The sequence below is a fragment of the Drosophila erecta genome, unplaced genomic scaffold, assembly GCF_003286155.1.
Source record: "Drosophila erecta strain 14021-0224.00,06,07 unplaced genomic scaffold, DereRS2 tig00000000-arrow-pilon, whole genome shotgun sequence".
Lineage (NCBI taxonomy): Eukaryota > Metazoa > Arthropoda > Insecta > Diptera > Drosophilidae > Drosophila > Drosophila erecta.
Window position 1 is genome coordinate 20633939 of NW_020825194.1, and position 27157 is coordinate 20661095.

A 27157-nucleotide genomic window follows, 5' to 3' on the forward strand; every position below is an offset into this window, starting at 1 on the left:
ATGATGTTATTGTTGTTGTAGTTGGCAATGGTGGGTGGTGTTTTTGGGTGGTGATGTATTGGCGGGTGCACGACAAAAAACCAACGAAAAAATAAACAGATTATGACAATGCGGAGTTAATAATTTTGTTCAAACCGGGCAGCTGCTGCGGGGGGCGGAGCAGGGTGGGTAAAGGACATTACCAGGTCGGTTCTGGCCTTCACTTTCATCAATTCAGCTTAAATCGTACGATAGCTACAAAGCTATTCGGATACTTCAGATTGAGACCTGAGAAAGTGAAGACTAGAGCCGCCTAAACATCGAGCTTTACAAACCAATAAACAAAAACAAATACATAATTATAATCAAACGATAACATTTTCCATTTGACTTTTAGCCAGATTTGTGTTAAGTTTTTCACTCGCCGAAACTTCGTTCGTGGAACTGAACCTGAACTCTGTGTGTTTCCATCGTTTTCATATCTTTGCTTTTCAAGTGTTTACCAACACCTCCATAACAACCAGGAAACGGAAACGAACGAACGCAAAATGGAAACCAAATGAACGAACTTAAAGAGCCGCGGCCCACACATACGAGATAGGAGGTGTCCTGGTGGGGCTGCAGCTGATACCACTCGGCCTCGTCGTCCAGGATGTGGTGCGCCAGATCGATGACCACCTCGCCGATGAAGTCGTTGGCCCCGTACCGCACATAGTCCCACAGCGTTACCTATCGGGCGGATTCATTTCGGTGGATTAACCATATAGGAGTGCTCCGATGTGGGACGTGGGACACTCACCTCGAGCAGTCGGCCGTTGAGGTCGCAGCGCCGCAGACCCGAGTAGACAAAGGTCTGGCCCCATCGGGGCTCGCATGTGGTGCCCACCGTCTTCGTTCGCCGCTTGGACTTGTGGCTTCGATCGGGCAGAAGGAACACCTGGTAGTATTTTAAGGGATTGTGCAGACTTTAATAGAACGAATCTGGCTGGCTTCACTCACTTTTGCATATGGATTGCGGCCCGCTCCGCTCTGGCGCAGGGAGAGACCGGTGGCGCAGACCAGGGTCACGATCAGCTGCAGGGTGTTCTGGTCGTAGCCGAGCTTCAGCTGCAGCCGCCCCTCGATGGGGATGGGCTGTGTGGTGGTGCCGGAGCCGCTGCCCATGCCGATGCCGATGGGGGTGCCCGTGCCACCGCCCACCCCGTGGCCTTGCAGGTGGGCGGCGGGCGGAGCCTGGTGCTGGTGCGGATGCGGAAGCGGATGCTGGTGCGGGTGGTAGTGGTGCGGGTGCGGGTGGTGATGGTGGCCCGCCGTCGTTGTGCCGTGCAGGCCGCCAGGGGCGGAACCGGAAGCGGACGACAACGCGTGGGCGGGGCCGTGGGCGGAGGCGGGGGCGTGGACGCTGCTGGTGCTGCTGCCGCTGCCGCTGCCACTCCCGCTGCTGCTGTGGCTGTGGGTGCTGTGGCTTGGTCCCAGGCGCTGCGTCTGCCCGACGCCGCCACGTTGCCGGAGTCCTGATCCTGATACCGATCCCGGTCCGGAAACACTGGTGTGGATGTCCGGCGAGCCGGGCGAGGTGATTAGCACGCTCGGCTTGTCCCGATGGATTTCAATGGCCTCGACCGCGGGAGCTGCAAGTGGGTGGAGCCAAGGTTATGGTTGGGAATATGCTTGGAACTTATATCAATTTGAGTTGCGGTTAGTCGAGTTATCATGTACTGTGTGGTATCGTTGGGTGATTTGTCCTAACCTTGTAGTTACAATAATGGATGTGATGTTTGCACCACAATGCCCACTTGACACGAGTTCATTCAGGAATTGGAGTTATGCCAACAATTGGATGTTTAATTGGCTTACATATTTGAATGTATTTTTACGGATTTTATGCTTTTTTTCAAAAATGTGGTTACTGTATAGCGCTTTGCATAGCGAGTGAAAGTTGCCTGTATCTTTTATCGTAATTGTGGGTAGCAATAAGAATTATAGGTACAGACTGCACAAAACTAGAACTGAATTGATGGTGTAACTATTGCATTAATTCCGTAATAAATGAAAATATGAGCACCTCACATAAATTTAGTGTTGGTGTGAGAATTTGTGGCGCTATTTGCAAGTTAAGGCGAAACACCCACTTCAATCACACTTCGTCACGCTCTTCCACAGACACACAAGCCCTAAAGAAGCAAGAACCAATCCCCAGGAACCATGCTAATTATGTGGATACGGTATAGTACCTTTGCGCTGCAGATATCTTCCACCGCTGCTGACCACCGCACTGCCGGCCATGCTGCTGGCCAACCCGCTGTGCGGGAAGTTGGCCGAGGAGCGGCGAGCGGACACACTGTTGGCGGATCCGCCAGAGGCTCCGCTGATGGGACTGACGTTGCTGCTGCTGCCGCCACTGCCGCCGCCGCTGCCGATCGGCCGGCTGACGATCAGTTCCACCTGGGCGTCCAGGCGACTCTCGTCGATGATGTCGTAGACCTCGTCGGCACTCTTGTTGTGCAGCCCGCGGCCATTCCACTCGAGGATCTCGTCGCCTGCTCCGTGGATCGATGGATGAGCGTTGGATGAATGGCATGGAGATGTTTGACCACAGACAGAATAGACAGAAATAGAGAGAAAAGTCAGAGTGAGATGCGATGGCTGAATGAAGTGGGATGCATATTACCTGGTCGAATCCTGCCCTCGAGATCGGCCACCGATCCGCGCTTCACCTTCTCCACAATGGCCCCGCATGGACCTCCTGCTCCTGTTCCCGCTCCCGTTACCGTTACCGTTCCCGCTCCCGTTCCCGCTCCCGATCCTCCCGTTGCGAGGGGCTGACCGCCGTTGACCTTTAAGCCTAATATATCCTCCCCATCATAGTATTTACGCAATATCATGTGCCCGATCAGGCGAGTATTGTCCGCGGATGTTTGCCAATTCACCGGATTCTATATGCGCAGCGATCGGTTTACGATTTACGTGGGTGTGGTGGTTGGGATGGTAATTGGTTTGATTTGGTTTGGTGATTGGTATTATTATTTTGGTGGGATTGGTGGTTTACAGTTTACAGTTCGGATTGCGGATGATCGTGCATAGATTTGGTTGTAAGTAGTTGGATGTGGTGTCGGTGGGGAGCCATCGTATGCGGGAAGTAGAATTGTTTTTAGTTAGCTTTTTGCACTGCTTAAGACGCCTTAGACATACAGCTTATACCCTAAACGTAACTTACAATTAGAGTTGGTCAACGAAAACATATGTATAACAGTAGAAAGTAACAGTTTGTACAGTTTTCACATTCAAGTTTTGGTTTTCTTTTCCTTACAGTCTAGAAACATGTTCTACGCAATCACAGATAGTTGGCATGGCGCATAGATATAGATACATAGTAGTTGTATTGGTATTCCTACTTGTTTTGAGAACACACACGATTCAAGAGTTCCCTCAACCTGAGGTACGGATCATATGCATTTCGAATGCTAAAAACAGTGTGGGATAACGACATTTAGCAAACATGCAGGGCGTGCTAAGGGTTTTTCGGTTTTTTAGGTGGAGATTCATGCAAGCACAACACTTAGAGGTTTGGAAAAGTCTGATTATTTTGGGGCATGCAAGATTGGTTCTTTGTGGTTTCGCATATCGCTGGGTTCTAGGTTTTGAAGTGAGGTTGTATGCTGAAATTGTCAAGATGTTTGTCACAATAGCTGGAAGTTAGTTGCGAGCTGGGAGTGATAACCAAAAACGATATCATTGCTTGATTATGGTCTGGGGCTTATGGTTGCTTTCTGGACATGACAAGAACAACAAACAGAGAAAGTTGGTTGGATTATCTTTCCTTTTTTTTTTTGGAGTTCATGGGGTTATTCCCCACACAGACAAACGGATTGTGGGGTCAAAAGGAGGAGAAAGAGACAAAGAGAGAGAGAGAGAGAGAGAGGGGGAGAGAGAGGACTCTACACAGACACAATGCATTCTTGCCCATCTTGGTTATATTTTCAGCATTTTTCTCCCGCTGCGATCTGTGTGTACCTTGGGCCCATCTCCTCGATTGGAGTCCTCGCTGCTGGTGAACGTGCTGCTGGTATCGATGCCCGAGTCCTTGGTGGCCGAGTCCTGGCTACCCTGTCGCTCGGCCTCCCACCGTGCCCAGTCAGCCCCACCAATTCCGCCAACTCCGCCGGCGTCTAGGCTCTTTCCACTGCTCAGAATGGTGGCCGCTCCCACATCCACAGCCGTGGAGGGCAGGATTGCCGTGACCGGCGGCAGCGAACTGCTGGCCAGTATGGAGGCCTCTTCGTCGTGGGCATCGAAACGCACCGTCTTCTTTATTCTACGCTCGGTGAAACGCCGCGAGTCCTGGGCCGCCGATGAGGAGGAACTGGTGGCCGGTTCGTCCCAGTAGGCAGCCTCCGTGGAACTGACGGAACTGCTGCCACCGCCGCCTCTCGTGGCGCCCAGCAGACCACCACGCTGGCTGCCCCGCGCCGCCTGACCTTGGGCGTCCGCCGATGTCGCCGCCGCTGCCGCTGCCGATGCCATGGAAGCCATGGAACCCGATCCTCGATCGTAGCCCGATCCCGGACCAATCACAATCTGCGGCTTCGACTGGGGGTAGTAGCTGCTGCTAGTGGTGCTGCTGCTGCTGCTGCCACCGCCGCCGGCGGCTGCCAAGGGCGGGGCACGTCGGTAGACGCCAGCAGCACCACCACCACCCGCTCCTCCTGGCCCTCCGCCTGCTGCGCCGCCAGAAAACTGCCGCTCGTGGTTGCTGCGGTTCAGCGAGTTGCGCTGCTGGACGTCCAGGCGAGCGGTGCGCGTAAGAGGATACTGCTCCAGGCGCTCGCGGTGCTGCAGCTGCAGCTCGTAGCGATCCCGCTGATCCGCGGAGGCGTACAGCCGCTGGGTGGCGTGCGACAGGTGGCGGAAGTCAGCACCACCGACGCCACCACCACCACCGCCGCCGCTGCTGAGCAGATCCCGTTCGTTGAGGCTGCGCTGCTGGCGCCACGGATCCAATGAGGTGCGCACCTGGAGGCGCCCGCCTGTAGGGGTGGTAGATGTTGATTGGGTGTGGCTATAAACGCTACTAGGGGGTTGCTCTGCGGGATTTTTGGGTGATTCAGGGGGCTCTGGGATGTCTTGGGGGTTTCTGGGGGTCTCAGGGGTTCTGTTTGGATTGGTTGCTCCTGGAAGGGACTGCGCCGCTTGCCTGCCATAGTTTGTTGTCCTTTTCAGATGTTTCAACAAATGCACACAATCATAATGGTAATCGATCGGTTGAGAAAGCAAAAGTTCAAAGCAAATAAATACGTATGATAGACTTAGTTTCGGGTATCAGCTTGGATCCAGCCTTGTGAGTTCGAGATAATGGGGAATGGAGTAAAGTCCTGATTTTTCGAAAACTTCATCAAATTAACACATGTAATGCTGAATTGTTAAACTGCTTTTTAACTAGAATTTTATAGGTTTTTGTAATGAGTGTATGCACTAGCTTTCACTACTTTGTTGGTGACTTCTATTGAGTAAAAAACCTGTGGTAGAAAGAAAATGGATCATATATTTATGATGCTTTAGAGCGCTAAAATGCATTATTTATTAATTGATTCACGAATGTGTGTTACCCTGTGTTACTAATAAATGCATATCGTATCTTTACAGGGCAGAACAATTTAGATTTGAATCAAAACTATAGATATTACAGAACATTTTCGAAAAATCCGCGACATTACCGTACAATTTCGACAAGAGCTGCATGAGTAAGCTAAGATTGGGTAGTACGAGTATCATAATAGACCTACGACTAGAACTACGAGTGCCCGCGACTGCTGGGTCTAAAAGTGCCAGGGGCCGGGAGAAGATGAATCAGGGGTAAGTGGCCGGTTTTTAAAGGTTTCCGGAGAAGTACAAGGCATAGAAATACTTATCTGTTGTGGCTAAAAGTCGCAAGAGCATTAAGTTACAAGCTAAGTCTTCGGGAAATCGGAAACTCGGGGAATTGTTGGCCCATGGGGACAGTGTAGACTGTTCTGAATGTTGGGGTGTGTGTTCGAGGTAGTGTGAATTCTGGTTGAAGTAGGGAGGAAACGGGAAACAGCGTTACGATATCCATGCAAATTATTCACCAAGATTTCTTGTGTTGTCAAAACTCTTTTTGTTTTCGTATCAGTTCACATTTACAGGTAGGGTTAAAAACGTAGAAGATACATAAAAAAGCAGAAAGTAACAAATATATAGGGATCTCAAAAGTGTTTTTAAAAAATGTTGTCCAGCAACGATAACGTGTGTTCACAGCCAGAAAAAAAGAGAGATAGTTTTGTGTGAAGTGGTTGAGGAAATCAAGTGACGATCGAGAGATCAGAATCGGTAGCGAAAAACGAACGCTTAACGCATCACCAGCTTATTGGCTATTATAGACAATTCTAGGTCTAGGTAAGAGAAAGTTGTGGAGAGTGTGTGGGAGAAAGTGTGAGTGAGGGAGATAGTGCTCGAACAAAGGAAACAAAGTTAACAACTAAGAAAATCGCACATTCCTTGCTTTCGCTTGTGACGTGTTCGGGAAACTCAAAAGAAACAATAACATCGAAGAGACACACACATTCAAATTCAAATTCGCATTAAATGCCTTTGGGCCTGGTTTTAAACACATTTTTTTTCGCTTACATTTGCATGAATCTGTAGATCGCCGGGCGAGAGTACGGTTTGGACACCTTGAACGCCGCCAAAATTACCTGCTATTCGATGTTTATTTTGGGTTTTATTGATATTATTCATAGGGCATATTTGGGTATTTTTCGGTTTATTTTGGTTTTGTGGCGGGCAAGTTGGTTGGAGTTTCATTTTCAGGGTAGACCAGAGAGAGAGAAAGAGTGGAGAAAAATATATGAAAACAATATTTCAAAGGTGAGTTCGAGTGGTAACTGTGAGTTAGACTAACTAGCTTACTCGTTACTAGCTTACTCTATTAGGCATATAAGTCTGAGGGGGATTTCAATTAAACATAATTAATGTTATACTTAAATAGCTATAACTACGGTGCTAGGCCTAGTGTATATAACTTAGATCTGATGATTCCAGTGCTTATAAGCGGCTAAAAGCTTTCCAACTTACATTACTGCTGCATTTGTACTCAATAAAAAGAGCAGTTTTTCAGCCGCCCTTGAAAGTAGGCAATAAAAGTTGTTGCAAACGCATTTTCAACCATTTTCTTTAAAACAAATGCACACTTACACACACAGCATGCCAGCACTCACTCAGACAATCGCCTTGGGTGCGAAAAAGAACTAGTTTTCCGACACACACACACAGACATAGTCGTAGTCTCTCACCCATACAGCTATAGTTTTGTGGGCCATACCCCTGGCATACTTTCATTTGACTTTGGTCACGATACAAAACGTTTATTTTGCGCATAATGGGCAACAACAACGAAAACAGCAGCTGTAGCGACGGCAAACAAAACAAAAACAAGTGAAATAAAAATAAGAAAAATAAAAACGAGTGAAAAAATTACATAAAGGCAGCAAGACCCAACGATAACAATGTAAACAAAAGAAGGCACGAAAGTAAAACAAAGCCAAAGTAAAGTAAATTATTTGAGAAACCACACGCACAATCTGCTTCAAGGGGGCAGAGGGGGTGGTGCTGGGGGATGTGAAAGGCGCAAAAGACCAAGAAAAGAAAGCAAAAATCAATAAAGTACACAAAAACACGGTCATTTCTGTCCCTCGGCGACCTTTCTTATGGCTTTCTTATGGTTGTTGCTGCTGCGCGTGGTTGTATTTATTGTAGTTGTTGTGGAGAAAGGCTGCGCACAATCATCGCATTGTGCAACAAACAAAGAAAACGAAAAATCAAACAAATTTCACATTAGTGTGTGCGTGTGTGTGCGCCTGTGTGTGTGCTTCCTGTTTTATATTTTTGGCCATAAATTTAAGCCAGTTTGGCTGACAGTGATCGAGGGGGGTGCGGGCCGAGTAGGTGTAACGGTCGTTGGGCTGGCAAAAGGACACTAAAATCATCATCATCATCATAGGCGGCAGAGCGGGAGAAATGGGAGAAAGCAGCCGTAGCTTGTGCTATTTTTAAACCAACGCTCCGAAACATACTCTCACACACACAGACACACGCAGGCGCATAAATAGCGCACAAATGGACGCAAACGGGCGCTCACAAACACACTCACGCACACAAGCATACAACCACAAACACCAGCACAAACAAACAAACGCACACACACGCACGCACTTTACGCGTGGGCCAGCCTCAATGTTCGCATTAATGTCACTCATACGCACAGTTGCACATGCAAACAAACAACAGCCAGGACGAACAACAACAACAACAGCAACAGCAATAGCAACAATAACAAGAACAACAAACGGGCCACACCAACGTCAACTGGTGTTGGTCAACGATTTAATTAAATTCAGACCCGTTCCCCAAAGATCCTCGGCTGGTAGCATTTTAAAATAGCCAAACAAACACGCGTTTCATATGTCCTGTGACACACACACACACACACACACACACACACATACGGCACACACACACCAGCTCACCCACGCAGGAGTGCGGTCTATATTTACTTATTCACAGCCTGGTCGCCCATATGCGACACATTTCGCGTTGATGTTGCGGTTGCCATTTTAGTTTTGACCCCTCCCCTTTGACTGCCCATCGGGGAGCTATTGATTTTGTGTGCTTAATCGAAAACGTAATTCATTTCACAAATTTGTTGCATAGTTTTGGGTGGCATTTCTGGCGGGGGGTGGTGTTGAAGTTTTGGGGGCGACAATGCACACACATTCACATTTTGCGGCTAACACGAAAGCTGTAACATGTAACTAACACACCGAGAGCTCTCTATAAAGCGCACTTAAGTTTGGCTAAGTGAAATGGATTCAGAATGAAAGTGGTTGATGACTCCACCTGCCTAGTTTAATTGAATATATACTGGCAAAGGTGGTAAGACTACCGAACAAGAGTTTTCTTCGAACGTCTTCATCTAATTTCCATGTTTTCTCTGGTCTATAACAAAAAGTTATCATTAGTTTTCTTGTGAAAAACCATTAGAAACAAGAAGGAGCGCTATATCATGTGCAAACCAACGATTATATACCCTTGCAGTAATTATATATTTATAGCCTTTAGACTGAGAGACTAGTTTGCGTAGCAGCGAACGGACAAACAAGGTGACTTGATCAGTTGATACTGATCAAGAATATATAAATACATACTCTACATGGGTGCAAATGTATTCTTTACTGCCTTAAAAACTTACTAAATAAAACTGAAATCTAAGTAAAGACAAAGCATTTAATAACAGAGCTCTATCTTTTCTATTATAATAAAGCCTTCCAAAATAAAGTATTTTAACTGGGTTTATTTGATTGAGTCTAAGGTCGAGTCTTGACCAGAACTTTAATAAAACAGCTTGCCTTGTACTTCAATTAAAATTTCAAGCCCTATTTGGATTCGAACCTAACCAAGGAAAACTTAATAATTGGCAGCTACCCAAAAGTGGCTATTTGGCATTCTTTGTCGACAAATTCCAGTTGCTTTTGTTACTGATTGTTTTTTCTTCTATAAGCATTTCTGTATGCTCGGTGCTAATCTATTTGCATTTTGCATTTAAATATTCAACTTTTTGGCTGTCTAAGCATTTTCTTTGTGGCTTGAATGTGGTTCGTTGATGTGAGTGTGTGTGGCAGTTGTTGTTTGGTTTTCTTGTGGTTGTTGTAGCTGTTGTGGGTGCACTTCAGAGAAGCTTGACTAACTGCAACTGACACTCACCTCAAAAGTCAGCTTTGCTCTATTGAGTTTCTAGTATTTATATTATTTTATTTCAGTTTTTGGGCTACTCGTTTTGAAGTTATGTTTCCATATGCCAGTATTTGCGTAGGGTTTCTTTTCCTTTTTCTTTGTTTTCGGTTTTGATTTGCTTATTTACAGAATTACTGCTACTGAAATTTTGTTTGTTTCGGCCGTTGCCTAATTTGTGGTACAAATTGCTGGGCATGTAAGCCAACCACCCCACTCACAAGCACACATGCGGTAGGGCTCAGGTGGCGCCAGTGAGCACCACCCAACCACCCAACCACCCAAAGCCACCCACACCACACACACAGATTGCGTGGCAGTACAGTAAACAAATCGAGCGTTTTTCTTCTACCTGCTAACCAACACAAAAATGGCAAATAAAAAACAAAAAATAAAACAATAATATTAAGTTGCTGCTGCCTCCGCTTTTTCTCTTGCGCGTGTGTTGGTGGATGGGTGGGTGGTGGCAGGGTGGGGTTTTAGGCCCTCCAAGCGAGTGCCTTGGGTTCGGGGTCGTAGGTGGATGGGTGGATGGGTGGGTGGAAGGGTGGTTTAGTGGTTCACTGAGTGGCTCGTGGCTCGGGTGGCTGGCCAAATGCAAAAGCGTCAGTTGGGCGCCTCAATTTGCGCAGTGTATTGTTAGTCGATTGACTGATTCGAGAGCAAATTTGTTTGCCTTGTTTCGCCTTGGTTGTTGGGTACGCTTTCGCTCAATTAGGCAGATTTAAAGAGACTTCAAGGTCGTGGTTACCTTTTTGCTTTTTAACACTTTCACTTTGCTTGCAATTTATTTGAACATCATTTACATTTTTCACACATTGGCGTAGTTATTGGTTTTTTGCAGCTTCGGGAGCTGACCAATTAGCCTTGGCTGCTGCTCAATGCCAGGCTCTCAATTATTTATGCTTCAGGGCCAATTAAGTGCACTTTATGTTGTTTAACTGGCACCGCTCTCTCCTCGCACTCTCCGCTTTCTTCGCCCGACAGCCACATGTCAGGCTTTTCCTCGGGCCTATTTTTCCTCCTTTTGGCTTGTACAATTTCCCACCAAGGTTATTTTTAACTCGACATTCACATTTCACAGAGTTTGGCTTTCGTTTTCCGCCCGCTTCGCTTTCGATTTCACTTACTCGTGGGCTTTTTGCGCTTTTCACTCGTATTTCGTTAGCAGGGCTTTTCCGATTCCGATTTTCCAGCAAACGTAATTTTGCCTCTATTATGGGTAGTAGGATATTTTTCTATTTTTTTTCCTTTGCGACACACGTGCGAATTTTGCGAGCGGGACCGCTGCGGCTGTTTACTCGCCTTTAAAGTTCATCGAAAACTAATTTCGTTTCGATTTCATAAAAAATCTCAATGGAATTTTCGCTTTACGCTGCCGTTCGCTTTCCCTTGCGCCTACTCTCTTTCTCTCTCGGCTGCCATCGTTGTTGTTTCTGTGGGAGCCTACAACACATTTCCAATAACAATGTTACACGGCGGCCAGTCGTGGCTGTTGTTGTTGCTGCCGACTTTCCCATGGCGCTTCCAGTGCCAAACTAAAAATAAAGTTAAGCGCGTGGCCAACACCGCTGCCGCTGCCTCAGTTGCTGCCTCAGCCGACGCAGCAGCCAGCAGCGATAACATTGACAGCTGCTGCTGCCACCCACCGCCCACTTTCCACCTACCACCTATCCACCACCCACCGCCCACCGCCCACCTTAGGGTCAGCGCGTTTTCCTGTGTGTGTGCGTGTGTGTTGCTGTTTGTGTTTGCCACCTTCAAGGCGAATCTCTGTGGCAAAGTCAACGTGTTTGTCTTTGCCTTCCAGCAAAGCGGGCGCTCCGCGGTGGGCGGTGGGTGGGTCAGTGGGCGGTGCTGCGCGTGCTGGATGCGGAAAAGCTGCTAACTGAAGCGACGGATGGCTGACACTGCTGCTGCAAGTGGCAGTGCACTCGTTGTTGTTGCTGGCTGTAGTAAGCACCATGACGCTGCACGAAAATCGGCGAAACCAAAAGAGGCACTGAATGAAATGACGTCGCTGGCAGGGAAAACTCGAACTGGGAGGAGGACTCCGTTCGGACAACAACAGGACGACAGCGACAGGAGGGCAAAAGCCAAAAGTGGCTAATGTGACGCAGATCGATGTTGTTGCAAACTCTTTGAAGGAGAGTTTTGGTCTGTGTGCTTTCCCAAAATTTAAATATTCTACACATTATTTTTTACTGGGTTTCCTGGATAACTACAGGAATAACACTTTCAGGCTGTCTAAAACTAGGCAACATAATATTTTTGGCCAGTTCAATTTGTTTTTAACCCCTGAATATTCTATAAATTGACATCTGAAATCTGGCAAAAGAATCTATTTTATGTAGTCATAAAAATAGGGTATACACTATAGATTTTTAGATACTTGCAACCTAAAGCTTTAAATAGACAAGATTATACCAATACCACATCAATGACATTGGTAAAAGTTATATATAGTATTTTAATTCTGATCTGCTCGGTTTCCTCAATCACAGGTTTAGCACAACTTTTTGTGGGTTTACGCGCGCTTCAAGCCATCAGCTGCTCCTCTGCCTCGCCCACCCACCTGGCCGCCCACCACCCACTGCCCACCATCACCGCCCACCGCCCACCGCCATGGAAGTGGATGTAAAAACAACAAAGGGGTGCGAACAGGGGGGCCAAAGTTCAGCGCATGCGCTCCAATTCAACGCGATGGTGTGTGGGAATTTTCCAAGCGACTCTTTCGACGGGAAATTCCAACGCATGACGTCTGGTGGCATTCACTTCGACCATTGTGAACTAGCAGCCGAAATGGTGGGTTTTCCGTGCCACAACTGTGGTGGGAAACTGCAGTGCAACTGCACCCACAACAGGACCCACATGGCGTCCACCCAGTGCACCATTCACCCGCCCACTTTCTCCATTTCCCCAGAGACTTTCACTTGCCTCGGTCTCGGTTCCAGTTTCGATTTCTTTTATCACTCTGCTGCATTTCGGCATTTAATTCACGGGATGCAGGCATAAGTTTGGCCACCTGGTTATCGCCGTGGTTGCACGCCAGATCAGGTGGGTGGTGCAGCTGGTGGGTGGCCTGTCAGTGGGTGGGTGGGTTGGCGATGGAGTAACTTGGTGCGCCTAATTTCATGCCACACTCCGTGGACCACAAGCGCACTCGTGCTGGGAGTGGGCCTGGGGCCAAAGTTGAAATCAATAATTATTATATGCTAGTTTGGTGGAAAATTGAAAATGACAGAAGGAGTTGTGTGGGCGGTGGGCGGTGGGCGGTGTATGTGCAACATGCTTGCCAGAAACTTGCGCGCTAATGTGCAGCAATAAAAAATTTAAATCACCAAGCGCCGCATGTTGCACTGCCACCAAAAGACTACAAGCAAATAAACCAAGGAAATCTGGCTACACTTGAAGCAGCATTTTGGTACAACTTTACTGCTTTTACTACTAAGTTGTTAGTTAGGTGGCTAGAAAATCGCTATTTTACTGTAAGTATAATATTTTTGAACGCCTTTTATATTCTGCTTAAAAAAACTAGCCTCTTGAATTGAATTTGTTTGCTAAGCGCAGTAACCTCAACCTTGTATATCCCCGCGATGATTGATCAATCTGACATCTGTTTTTTTCGAGTGCATGGGGGGGCAGCACTGCAGCAAGTGCCAACAAGAAACTTTCTAATTAGGATAATAAATTTGCCAGCATCGCACTTGACAACGTCGCCGGCATCTTTCAAAACATGAAGAGCAGAAGGAAGCCGAGTGCCCCGCCCCCAAAGGAAATGCCGCCCCCTGAGTGGGCCAGAAGAACCCCCACCCCAACCATCTCGACATCATCAGGCGAGTGCAGCTGCTTGGCCAACTTCTTGATGTTTTGTGGTGGCTGCCAAAAAGGAAAGGCTGCTCACTCGGCCTTTTTCCGCATTTTCCCCAGTTCTGCCATTTTTCGCCAACTGCCTTGGTTTTCCTTCCCTGTTGGAAAATGTGTTTTCGGGTCAGCTGTGTGCAACCTTCCTGCCTGGCACTGGCATATAATTTATGCTGATTGCATTTAACGGCCAGTGAAAACCAAGTGAAAGTATGCGGCAGCGTCCAGGAGTGCGCACTTGTCTCGCTGGCGGTGGCTCTTTTGGCCTTTTCTCTCTGTAAACAATTTATTTTTACTTTCGCCGCTTCCGCGGCACCTTCTTGTGCACTCGACCACCACCCACCGACGGCGCTTTTCCGCCGCCTCTTTTCAGATTTTCCCTTCCATTCGCTGCCTGTTGTCGAGCGCCGAGTCAAGTGCCCCCGAGATAAGCGCAACGAAATGTTTCCGCAGCAAAACATTCCTCGCCATTCGCTCTTTTTCTTTGCCAGGCTTTTCCTCGGTTTTCCCCGCTTCCCCCGAAGCGGCAAGAGTGCTCCTGTATGTGTGTGGGCGTTGGGTGTTGGGTGTGTGTGTGCTCTCTATTTTTATAGCCCTCGGCATGCAAGTTGCGTTTCCCCGCTTGCGGGGAAAATGTTTGGCAGAACTTTTCCAGTTTAGCAGCTTAAACTTTCACTTTAGAGCAAAGAGTAAATTTGGGGCTTCCCTTATCCAGCTTAAATCGAACTTAAGGCCTTAAATTACGCTTAACGCTAACTTATAAGATTAGTTAGACATGGAAAAATTAAGTATGTACACCGATAAACGAAACACAGCAATGTGAGGCAAAACAGAAGTTAAAGAATTTTTAATTGGCTTGGAAAAAACATCGAATATTGGATCTCAAAAACGAGTCAAAGAAAAAGACAACGCACCAATGTGAGACAAGATAGTGCTACATTTTGGAAAGTTAGCTTTTAACGTTTTTTTTTTTGGGGTACATATTCAAATGGGATTTTTGTAGAGCGAGCGAGTCAAAGAGAGTTTTACATTGAGAGAAAGAGAGATAGTGAGCTATATAGGAAAATTGAACTGGGATTGGGATGTTGGGGCATTGCCTTGCGGGACATTCAGAGCGGAAAGTATGGAAGCGATAGATGTACAGATTTACAGACAGGGAGACGGGGATCGGGGGATAGAGACATTCAGAGATCTCAGAGGAAGATAGAGCAGAGATAGAGCAAGATAGAGAGGGGAGGAGCTGGATGCGAATTGGACAAAACGACCAACTCACCGTCATAGTCCGATCCCGCGGTGACCGTCACCGCGCCCTGGGCGGCCAGCAGGTGGTGCTGGAACTCCTCCTCGGAGCTGCTGAAGGACCTCTGCTGCTGCGAGGCGTACTGCGATCCTGCGAGCGCTCGTCGCTGCTGCTGCTGCTGCTGCTGGCTGTAGGCACTGGAGTCCATCGCGTGACCACCGCTGATGGTCAGGTTGCGGGTCAGCGGCGGCGGCTTCTGGTAGCCATGCTGCTGCTGCATCTGCTGATGTGGCTGCTGCTGCTGCTGCTGCGCGTGGGGATGCGGATGTTGCTGCGGCTGTTGGTGGATCTGCGCGTGGTACGATTGCTGCGCCTGCTGCTGATGCTGCTGTTGCTGCTGCTGCCTGGCTGCGAATTGCTGCGAGTGTTGCTGCTGCTGCTGCGGCGATGGGCGATGTTGCTGCGGCATTAGATGTTGCTGCTGGTGCTGCGACTGCTGCTGCTGCGAGTGCGACTGCGGCGGATGTTGCGGCTGCACCTGACTGGGATGCGCCAAGTGGGGATGCTGCCTCATCAGACCATCCAGTTCACCCTGCAATAAGACCATAGTGAAATTGCATTGCCAAAGGTTTCAGTTAAACGCTTTCCGCTGGAAAAGCCGTTTATTTTCGAAGCACTCACCTGATAGTATCTGGGATCATCATCGGGATAGGCGCCTCCGGCTCGCGGCTGCTGCTGCTGCTGCATGCCGTATCCCTGCTGCGCCTGCTGCGGATTCATCGGCTGCATTCGGGATCGCTGCTGCTGCTGATGGTGCTGCATCTGCTGGCCGGGGCTCATCACGGGCTCCATTCCGCTGTCGGAGGCCGAGAGGCGGCGGTTGGTGGGCTGCTCCTGCTGCGAGTACTGGCGCCTCAGCATGCTGCCCGCCCGCTGCATGGGTAGGTTCTCCTTCTCGGCGGCACTGCGCGTCCTCTCCAGCTTGGGCCGCTTGTCCGTGGTGTCGTGCGGATCCACGATGGGGTGCTGCGAGATGTCCTGTCGGATACAATAGACCTTGAACTGCTGACCCCGTCCAGGGCGGGCACATCTACTCACGCTGCTCCCATCCGGCTCGATGCGTCGGATGAAACCATCTTGTTGGGCCGCCGTCTTGTTGATCCATTGGCCAGTCTTGGAGAGCAGCTCCTGCTTCTTGCGGCACAGTATGCACACCCAAATGACCTGGAATGTGGCAAGGGAAATATAATTATATGAGGCATCGTGTCTTTGTATCACATTAAAAATGTAGGGATGGCAACCATCAATCTATTTCCTGACGCAGGGCATCCGAATCATATATTTCGCAGAATGCGAGCTCAGATGAAATGGAAACACTGAAACCTATAGGTGTTCCAGCGGCATAAACCCCACGATACCAGCTTTTCTGGTACATCGAAATGTTGAAACGAATCTAGCTTGCCCAGGTGCTTCAGTCATTTGAACACACACATAGCTCCGGCACTCTCCGGGGAATTTACACGTGCACTTGCAACGCTTTCAAATTTGCGACCAGGCTTTGCCATGGACGAGTTACGAAATCCGATTCTCAGCGGCATACAGCTTGAACTAGAGGAATCCGAGGAGGATGGGGACGAGGACATCGAGGACGCAGTGGAAGGCGAAGGAGCACTGCACGGGCCTGATGCCGGACTGCTGTACTTCTTCACCAGATTGTACAACGTTCTCAGTGGGTATATCTCCATGACCACCTACGTGGAGCGCCGGCGGAGGGTATACTTTGCGGGATTCAGCAATGTGCAACTGCTGACTCCGTTTCTGGGCGATCGACAGGGGAAGCGGTACCGCTGGATCCACCTGTCTGTCATCTTCCACGCCTTCAGATCCACGAGACGGTTCTGAGGCAGATACCCCACCGTGTCACAGCCAAATTGAAATTCCATTTGGCATTTGTTCGGAGTTGTTGGTCCATCTAGTTTCATTTTGCGCCCTGGCTTTCGCATCTGCAGCCCCAAAGTCCACATCTCTGCCCTTTTCGGATCCCCCGTGCCAGTGTGTGTGTGACATTTTGGCAGCAGTTCAACGGAAAAACGTTTGGCAGCACGGCCAGAAAATGATAAGCCTGGCCAGCGAGAAAAAAAGAGCGGGGGGAAACAACCGAGCAATCGGTTCACTGAGTAAAATAAAAATTGGAAAAAGTGTAATTGAAATGCAATGCACAAGAGGGGCGGAGAGATGCTGGGATGGATTTAAAGAAGGAATTCGGAAGAGACTTCTTCAATGCCACCGTGAGGTATCCTGCCATCAAGGCTACTGAGTAAGGTGCCACGAAAAAAGCTAAACCAACATTCTAATTGTTGCTTATAAAATTTGTTTTATATAGCTAAGAGTGTAATAAATGTAAATGAAATGCAACGTCTAGTCTCATTAAAGTATCAATTATGAAAAATATATAATATTTTAGATGGCATTGTTGTACCCGTTGCTCGTAGAGTAAAAGGGTATACTAGATTCGTTGAGAAGTATGTAGCAGGCAGAAGGAAGCGTTTCCGACCATATAAAGTATATATATTCCTGATAAGGATCAAGCCGAGTTGAACTGGCCATGTCCGTCTGTCCGTCCATCTGTCCGTATGAACGCGTCGATCTCAGGAACTTCCACTAGCTGGGTAACGGGTATCTGATAGTCGGGAACTGAACTATAGCATTCCGTCTTGTTTTTACTTCAAATTCTCTTAAAGACACTCTTCAATTTGAAGTACCCTTGACTAAATGCCCATTTACTGCGTGTGATTATATATAAGATAGATATTTCTGAGGCTAAGAAAGATATAATCTATTTCTAGCGTCCCAAGCGGTTCCGTCATCTCATATCCTTGACCAGAGGCGTCGTATGAAACTGGAAATGATGTGTAAATTATAAGTGTCGAATTGAGAGGCGCCGGGCTGGAGGGAAGGGAAGGGTCTGCCCTTCTGGCCCGGCTCCACACCACCGCCCACCCACTCGATGCCGCCCATCGCCAATTATCCAGCGGACTGCAAGGCGACAAGGGGCAGTTATTCATGCGCCCAACGCGTCACTGGGGACAGTTGGCAACAAGCGGCGGTGGCCTATGGCGCTGCCATTCAATCCCATTCAATGTCGATGTGGCAATGGGGCGTATGAGTGATGGCTGCTTAGCCAAGCGGCTGCCGGGTCGCCAGTATTATTGGCACCAGCGTTGTCCTATTTGTCAATGGGCGGAAAATAAGTCCGACACCCTTACACGACAAAAAAAACATTTATCCGCTGTCTCGCGCGTTTCAACGAGTGGGTAAACCCAATGGCAGAACCCTGAGTCAGTGAATCCAAAAGGAGCTGTCAGCCGCTTGGCATGGGATTGCGGACTCACCTTGTTGCTGCGGAGCGTCACCTTGCCGCCGCACCTGGCGCAACAGCGTATGTTGCAGTAGTGGCAGATGTGGCCCACTCCGTCGGCGAACTTGGTCTTAAGGCATATGTGACAGGTGGCATCTAGCTCGACGCCGGCCTTCTTCTGCTGCTCGGATCGCTGCCTGATTTGCATTTCCAGCGTCACCACCTCGTCCTGCTTGCGCCTGCAAGGATGAATTGGTATTAGAAAGATATTCAGGCGAGGGGAACTTATAGTTAATAGCTTGTAGCGCTTTAAACAAATTTAAAAAGTTACAGAACGCTTTAAAAGTACTAGTTCATCAACATTCGTTCGCAATGGGATATAGTAATACACATATCAACAAGATTGGGCGTTGCATGCTGTAATGAAACCCTTTACAAAATCTCCATTCATTCTAATACAGTCCTACGGTTATCATGATGATGCGAAGTGTAACATTTGTTAAACTGAGACAGGGAACGGATACAGTGTGGTTATTTCCGCACATTATGAAGTAAATCAAAATACCCATACGAAATGCATCTCGAAAGATGGAAAGCGGGAATGTATCTCATGCCTGAACTCACCGCATGATCTCGTTCTGCTTCTCCTCCTCCTGCTTCTGCCGCATAAGGACATTCTCGATCTGCATCCGCTCGTGGGGCGTGAGGTGCGACAGGTCGGGCATTTCGTCCATGGCTCCTTTGGTGGAATTGTGGTTGTGGTTGTGGTCGGAGTTCGTTTTTCGAGTAGCGTTGGCTGGACTGATTAGTCGCAGTGTAATAAACTTTGCTTGGTATTATTCATAGAAATGTTGATTTACGTTTCGATTGAATTTAAAGCTTTTCTTGGGGATTTGATAAACTTTTCTCGGGTTCGGTTGCTGGGAATGCAGTTTCGCAGTATTTATGCATACGTTGATATTAAATATTATTATTATTATTATTTGGATTACTAAACCATTTCCGATAGAAAATCACAGAGCAAATTTCAAATTTTATGGTTTCCTTTTGTTATTCGTAATGAACGCTGTTAGCTATTTTATTTTGTAGACTTTTGGAAATTCGTTGAAAACTGTTCACAATGCACACTGCGTCCTTCTGTGTCCGTGTGTCTGTGTTGAATGTGTTGTGTGCTTTATGCGCTCCGTATGCTTGTATTTGTGTTGCGGTCTGCTCGTGTGTTGGTTTTTTTCTGAGTCTCTTGTGTGTGTTTGTGTGCGTGTGTGCGTGTGCCGTCTGACCCCTTTTCACTGGCGATTTTCTTATTGTGCTCAGTTTGTATGTTTGTTTGCTTGTGTCGGCACCTTCCTCCTTGCTTAGAGCTTTGTATTTCTTTGGCTGAATGCAAATTTGAGTGGAAAACCCGTTTCTGGTTTTTGTTTCATTTTCCCACCGCTCTGTATCGTTGCCGGGCCTTTGTTGTTGTTTCTAATTGCTGTTGTTGTTGCTGCAGCCCGTGTCGAGTTAGTTGCGTCCTTTGATGCTGCTGCCCAGTGCGTTGCAGTGCCATTTTTGCGTTGAGATCGTTTCGAATTGCAGGCCACTCGGTTGAAAGGGAGTTAGTGCCCCCAGCTGTTTAGCACTGCAAGGAGAAAAAGTAAAATAAATGAAAATGGAATTTGGTTTTAGCTCCATTAAAGATTTCTTAAAGGATAAATATAGCATAACTTTTAAGAGCAATGCAATCATCCCGAACGCATTGCTTTTTAGGTTTTCGTTTCAATGCTTTGATAAGTAATCGAAATATGAATACTATATTTAAGTTCCATCTCTGTATTGCGTTCAATACTATCTCTTGAAATCGTTTTAAGCTGAAGCAATAAAAACAGGCCACATATTTCAACCGATTTATTTGGCCGGGAATAAATGCAAAACTCTTTCGTTGCGAGTGAAACATTTAATTAAATCTCGTAAACTAAATGCAATACGAAATTTAAAATACAAACAAAGTCAGCGAGTAGGAAATGAGAATTTTAACGAGATGAGCAGGCAGAAGTGGGTGCCACTGGGCCAGGAGGTGGCAAAAGGGGTCCAAACGAGATGCCGGGTCGGTCAGTATCTGGCCGCAATGCAAACATATGTAACTGTATTTATGGCCATCAACGTGCCAGGGCAAACAACCAGCCGCAAAACCCGTCAGGTCCTTTGGGTAAATGAAGGGGCCGAGAAGGATGCGGCTGCACCAGGACGTAAGGAGGGGCGACGGGGCGCTGCGGTTGACACCGTGACGCACGTACAAAATGCGAAAATATATATGAGGCCATGCACAAATGCGCTGGGAGAAAAAACTGACATATTTTAATTTACACGTTAATTTTGCAGTATTTTAATGGCATTGGCTGGATCAAACGATGTGGTATAAAGATGTATTCCAGAAACCTATTTTCATTACGGTTGATGTCAAAACCTTTACAAAAATAAATCAACCATTTTGAATACCATTTTTGTGGTTACTCATACTGTGATTGACTAGAAATGTACTATTATTTGTAAGCCTTTTAATAACAACATTCAATTTCATATGTTCACCTTCTTAGAAATCTAAAGTGTCTAATAAATTACTTAATAAATAATTATATATTTTACCAAAATCATTTAAAATTATTTCGAGTATTATTATTATTATTAGTATTATTTCAGGTATTATTACCACCAATTTGTATTTGATTTATCGGATTTTTCACAGATATATATTGACGACTATTGAAAGTTATTCCTTTTATTTTTTCAGTGCCCTCGCTGGCACTCACGCAAAATGGGAGACGGGTGTCAGGGGGAAGGGGTAAGGAGTAAGGGGCAGGGGCGGAGTCGGCTATTTATACAGACAAGCCCGCTGGAAGAGTGCAGAGTGCAACCGGAAGCAGACACTTCACTAGCAGGGGAGCAAAAGATGCTTTCATGTGCCTCATTTCCTCCGCCTGAAAGGCGTTCGAAATTAGCATTCAATGGGCCAGGAAGCAATGCAAGCCTTCGTAATTAAAAGCCGTCAAGCAGCCTGCGCAAAATAAAGTGAGCCCAAACAGGCGATTTGCCGGGATATCGAACTCTAATCCCATTTGAAAGCAGCAACCAGGATAAGGCGAGGACCAACTTGGGCAGCATTTTGCAGCAGGAGCTTTGATTGCATGAATATTGCAGCAGAGGCAGCAGGTCAGCGATGTTCGGCTTAAGTGGCCATTGGTTATGACCCCAGCCTTCACTGGAAACAATTTCCCACTCGCAAAGTAATAAAACTTCACGAGACTTTGTCAACTTTTCCCACCCGCTTTCCATAAAATTTTGTTGGCGTAACATTAAAATCCATGTCAAATCATCAACTACATGAAAAATGCGATTGATTTCTCGCATGTGTATTTCTTGCTGCTTTATGGCGCATCCTTAGGGGCACGAATTCGCATATTTACAGGGCGAGAAAAAACCGACTCTTTTTGTTTAATTCCAATAAACAATTTAGCTGCTTATTTAGCTGCTTAGTTTCATAGTGTTAAAGTTTCAATGAAATACAACATTTTGCTAGCTTGATCACATCGCATTCACTACCATGATGTCTATCTTTAAAATATCCTTACTTACATTCACTTCCCTTTAATTTTAAGCCTGTTAAGAATAAGGTTTATAGCAACATACATTTTTAACACAATACAAGACTTTACCCCCTGCTTTTCTGCCTGTGCAGCGCAACCCCCTCTTGGCCTATAACTTATGTAGTTCAAGCGAGATAAAATCCAGCTTCCATGGTGTTTATGGGCCTGCTTTATGCTGCCATCCACAGAGGTCCTCGCCCGAGGACCTCTGGTACGTATGGTGTATGGTGTATGGTGCATGGTATACGGCGTCTTGTGTTTCAGCGGCAGCTCATGAATTGATAATGCAGCAGATGCAGTACGGCCTGCAACAACAGCGCCATCGTGCCATGCAAAATTGATGGTTTCGTTGGGTGTTGGGTGGTGGTGGGGATTGTGGGGATAAAGTGGCTGCTTTATGGGCGACCAAGGAGCAGGACATCCAGGGAGCTGGGAACTTTGGACCTCTAACGACCTGGCACCTGGCAGGGAGCAAATTTAATACCGGAAATCAATCTTGCGGCTCTTCAATCAATTGATAAAATGCCAGATATTGCACGGCCTGTTAACAGTTTCCCTTTGGGCCTCACTCTCAAAATAAAGCGAGGAAAACACTAAAATCAGCGTATTAACTGAGCTCTCTCTCAGGAGAGAAATTGAGAAAATGAGTGGCAGGGAGAGAGAGAGCGGTTAACATTTCACCACGAACTTCGACTTAATGCGCGCGCTTTTGAGGGTTTAACTGCTGAGCGGTGAGTGAATTTCCCAGGAATTTCCCGCTATGAATTTCCCAGCCACCTGCTTCGCAGTAGATAGAAAATTTCATGCGCTGACCGCGCGAACTTAGGAACAACAACAACAGCAGCAACAATAATGGCAGTTATTAAGGCAGCAAAAAAGCGCAGCAATGGAAAACCCCAAAGCAGGGCAGAGGGAAAACTTATCAGGCACAAGGATGAATTATAATAATAATGAAAAATCCAGCGGAGCGGGTGCGCGGGGGCACATTCTGCATTCCTTGTCCACTGGCCAAGGTTATTTCACATTACGCATACGCCCCGCGGCCCACAGAACAGGCTACGGCTGGTTATGGCTGGTTATGGCTCACCAACACATGGGCGTTTAGGGGCACAAATGTGAAAGTTCACTGCCAGCAAATGCAGCTGCTATTTCTACTGCTGCTGATGGCTCTGCCTCTTCTGGTCTTCTGGGCCTGCCGCTCCTGCCCGGCTGATAATTGACACTTTCAATTAGCCATCGCAATCAGCAACAAAAGCGGCCACAACAATGCGCCCAGCAGAAGGGAAACCTCATCGGAAATACATTGGAAAAGCTTGAAAACGAGCACGGAGCAGTTAAAGTGCACAGCAACACAAGAAAGCCATCAAGCAAAGGTCAAAATGCTAAATGGCTCACCACAATCGAAAGAGCAATAAATTAAATATGCAGCTACGGCATCTTTTTATTTAAGCATCACAGGCAGATACTATTTTTAAGTCAGAAAGCTAAAGCTACTTCTGCTGCATATATGTTATTCAAATTGGGTATTAATAACTTATAATGACAGTGTACGGTAAGCCAAAAAGTCCACTTTATTTCGGCTTAAACTGATACAGAATTGGTATATGTAAAAGAAGGCCAGAAACCATAATGAACAATATATTTACCTGCATAGAATAGTTGTCAACATAAAAGTAAAGCTAGGAAATGCTAAATACTCGTTTCCTTAAGAACCCATAAGCGTATTCGTGCTACCTAATTCCCGGAAAAACAATTCCCTCTCCTTCAATTTCAGTCTAATTTAAGAGTGCGACACGTTCTGTAGTTTTGCATTTAGTTGACCAACTGAAAGGGCGAAGCTTCAACTGGTTGCTCGTTTGTAAACTGGGTCATTTATCAACTGACATCACCTGTCAACGGGGGGTTTCCTTATCGAGCAATATATATATTTCAGTCTCCGTGACGTCACGCCGCCCATGGAGATCGCTCGAAATTTATGCAGATAGCTGAATTGGCAAGCGAATTTTCATGGCGTCAGCCATTTGGAGCCAACGGGTGCAATGCACTGTACTTTCGCAGTACTTGCAGGACACAAGCAAATAAACACGCACACTTATGCACTCCAATAGAGCCACAAAAGAAAACGTGGCCAAGCTGCCACGCTTGTTGTTGCTGCAGCCAAAAACTATAAACGAGGCAATGACTTGGTGACTTTTTGCGGCGGCCTGCCAAATGGAACGTCTTAGGGGTTTTTCCCCACCAGCCTGCTGACTAATGACCATTTTACAGTCGAGGCTAGCCGCCTTTCGTTTGATTCGTGGGCCCAGAGCCCATAATTGCACTTATTCATTCATAGTTGCAGTGCCGGCCAGCGAGCACAAGTCATTGACTGGGCCGAAAAGGATATCTGTGGGCTTTCCCGGAAAAGGGAGAGCTGGAACAATGCCACTTTGTCGTTTGGCCTGTTCAACTTTTTCATTTGCGCGCACAATTTCCATGCAATTAACGGCGAACAAATGCGAGCGACAAAACCTGCCAAGGGGGGAATATAGGGTATAACAACAGGGCGCATTGAATATGTTCAAGGGGGGGGGCCAAGAGGAAAAAGTGGCAAAAGGGCGAGCAACGACAGCGAAGCATAAAAAGCAATTTCATGCACCCATTGACCCCCACAAAATGTTGGAGACATAAAGGGAAAATAGTGGGGGATACAGTGTCAATAGATAGTTGTTTCAGCGATGTCCAACCAGCCAACGGAACGCCCACACATCCGCGCCCACTTGTTTCCAAACAACAAAGCCCTTTGCCAATTGTGGGCGCACTGCCATTACTCATACGCCCCGTGTGCATTGTCAAACATTTATGACGTCCATTTTGGCGAGTGTATTAGTGCTCTAGTGTCGTCATTACCATCATTTGTCTGTGGGGCAAAATACCCATCCATATCCATAGCCACATCCCATTCCACTTCATCCGATCCGATCCCATTCCTGCGATTCGTTGTTGTTGCCTAGTGACGTTCGCCATTTGCCAAGCGAGTCGAGCGAAAAGGAAAATCGATTCCAACTGACTGCCTGTTGCTGTCTGCTACTGTGCTACTAGTTTACCTTTTAATTAAATTTAACGCCCATCGAAGGACCACCCACCACCCACATTTACTATTCATTATTGCCCAGTAAACAGAGCAGTAACAGCCACAAAAGAGCAGAAAACTGCACACAACAGAGAGAACAGGGGCTAAATTTGCTTTATATGCTGTGGCAATTTCTCGGCCATTGTTCGTCATTGTCTGGGGCAACTGTTGATGTTGTTGCCTCTTGATTCGTTGACTTTGCAGTACATAGGGACTAGTATTGGTACTACTCCAAATACACTTTTTTGGTTCAACTTACATGCATTTCTGTATCAGGTTGCTGGGCAAACGGCGTTGTCTATTCGTTCGTTGTTTGTTGTTTGTGGCTTTCCTTAGTTGAGTTAATTTGTGTGTTTTTATTTGCGGTTGGTTTATGTTTTAATAAGAAAAGAGTTCTTGTTCTTTAGTTATTTTGTTGGCTATTTACAAGGCTTGGGCTGAATTTCATATACTTAAAAAACTTGAAAACTGTTTGGTAGAAAGACGTTGGTTAGGGCTTTTAATCATTTATGTGTATTCCTTATTTATTTATAACAAACACTTAGGCGGCGCTCGGCATTTGTTGTTTCTCTAGCGAGCTCCGCTTGTCGTCTAAGTGTAAAGTTGAAGCTGAGTTGTAATTATGTTGCATGCTGCCTCTATTGTTGTAACACTCACACACGCACATAGTCACACACATGGGGAAATAAAAGAGCGAGAGCGCGCGAGCGAGCGACTGAGAGAGCACACTGCAGCTGGCAGGAAATACTGGGATGTTTTTGTGCCAATACTGGGTTTCCACACACCGAACGGAGGCCAAAGGCCAACACGGGTTAGCCAAGTTAATCATACGCACTGTTGTACATGAAAAAACATTTACTGCGCTGTGGATTTTGATTTCGAAATTGAATTTCATTTCAAATTGAATGGACCTTTATTTATTTGTATGTTTTTCGTAATAATTGTTTTGGCTAACATTCCTCAATTCCTTGTTTGATTGTGTGTGGTGAACTTTCTCTCTCGTTAACTGTCGCTCTCCTTTGACTTTTCACCCGCATTAATAGTAATTTTTTTCCATATGAAATTGTATAAAATTTATGAGCTGCCAAAGCCCCATTTGAAAATATAATTTTAAAACTTGAGCTCAAGGATAAGGGACAACCGTTAACAGCTACAGGGCTCCTTGTGTGTGTGAGAGTATGGCTTAATTTTTCTGCATATTTAATGCGTTCATCCGCACCGAATCCTGGCCAAAAGGATCACGGCCAACACAACAAAGGAGCGCAGAGGCAAGAAGTCGAGGAGAGAAGAGAGCGGAGAGAGGAGAGTTTTGGGTGGGATTGCGTGGCGTTGTGTGTACAGAAAAAAGCAAGCAGCTCACGAACGGCGGAAAAAAGCAGGAAAAAATGAACGAATCAAATTTAGTCAGGGAAACCAGTGGAAATTGCAGAATTTTCTTACATTTTTTATACACTTTCTTGTAGGTTGTTGGAGCTGTTTTGTGGTTGTGGTCATTAGCTTAAATCACAATTGGTTTGCACTTAGATTTTATGTAGATTTGTGTGTGTATAACATATACGTATATATCTATATATATGCTTGTATGCAGGGCTATATATATCTATGTGTGCAGCATTCCATATGCGCAAATGAATTTTCCGTTTAGCGAACTCATTTTATTTGTTTGTTGCTGGCTTTTCGCTTGGTTAATTGTTGTTTGCTGGCGCTCAAAGCCTGATGTTGCTGCTCTCTGCTGGTGTGTGATTTTGTTGCTGTTGCTGTGCTGCCTGCTGCACCAACAACAACTAGATGGAGTGCGGCGACAACAACAACGACAACGACAACGACGACGGATGCGACGACGGCAACGACATCACGACGGCACGACAACGACTGAAAACTGGACCCGCAGCTGGAGCTGGAAAAGCTATATAGCCCACGATATGGCCCACGATATGGCCCACCTACATCAGGAATTCGCTTCGATTGTCGTCAGCAGTTCAGGAATTTCTCTCTCGCTATCCCCATATCACTCGGTTTCTCTTCTCCTCTCTCTCTCTCTCCCTCACTCTCTCTCTCACGTTCGCGTGGTGAATTGACCAGGGAGTTGTTAACCAGGCAAGGGGGAGCACATGTTTCTCTCAGTGTTATGAGTGGCTTTTCATATTTCATGTGCAATTTTAACACCTACTACAAAC

At 46.6% G+C, this 27157-nt stretch overlaps 3 protein-coding genes and 1 long non-coding RNA gene across 6 annotated transcripts in view; 2 read left to right on the forward strand and 2 right to left on the reverse strand.

Annotated features, from left to right (window-relative positions):
• Positions 1-26921, reverse strand: part of LOC6552006 (regulating synaptic membrane exocytosis protein 2) — a 44239-nt gene extending 17318 nt beyond the window's left edge. For 2 of the 3 annotated variants that reach the window (XM_026976017.1, XM_026976016.1), the window contains exons 1-8: positions 26421-26921; positions 25240-25448; positions 18870-19866; positions 18280-18484; positions 15986-16111; positions 15569-15925; positions 14921-15479; positions 3994-5006 (exon numbers count right to left, since the gene is read on the reverse strand). In XM_026976017.1, the coding sequence (XP_026831818.1) occupies positions 3994-5006; positions 14921-15479; positions 15569-15925; positions 15986-16111; positions 18280-18484; positions 18870-18979 (2370 nt within the window). In that variant the 5' untranslated portion in view covers positions 18980-19866; positions 25240-25448; positions 26421-26921. Of the gene's footprint in view, positions 1-573; positions 709-778; positions 917-978; positions 1611-2213; positions 2520-2650; positions 2916-3993; positions 5007-14920; positions 15480-15568; positions 15926-15985; positions 16112-18279; positions 18485-18869; positions 19867-25239; positions 25449-26420 lie in introns of all 3 variants that reach the window. The other variant, XM_001979669.3, reaches the window with a different exon arrangement.
• Positions 6662-11317, reverse strand: LOC113563746. The gene is made up of 3 exons (XR_003407607.1): positions 10914-11317; positions 9757-9954; positions 6662-6692 (listed from the first exon to the last, which is right to left on the reverse strand). It is a non-coding gene; the product is annotated as an uncharacterized LOC113563746 (long non-coding RNA).
• On the forward strand, positions 16374-17085 carry LOC6552007. The gene has a single exon (XM_001979670.3). The coding sequence runs from the start codon at positions 16451-16453 to the stop codon at positions 16787-16789; it is 339 nt and encodes a 112-aa protein (XP_001979706.1). The 5' UTR covers positions 16374-16450; the 3' UTR covers positions 16790-17085.
• Positions 22086-22318, forward strand: LOC26526130. The gene is made up of 2 exons (XM_026976031.1): positions 22086-22090; positions 22162-22318. Exons 1-2 carry the CDS (start codon positions 22086-22088, stop codon positions 22316-22318), a joined length of 162 nt encoding a protein of 53 aa, XP_026831832.1.
• Positions 26922-27157: the final 236 nt, after the last annotated feature.

Excerpts from the sequence above, each read along its gene's own strand:
- LOC6552007 (XM_001979670.3), top strand. The coding sequence starts at position 16,451 with ATGGACGAGTTACGAAATCCGATTCTCAGCGGCATACAGCTTGAACTA.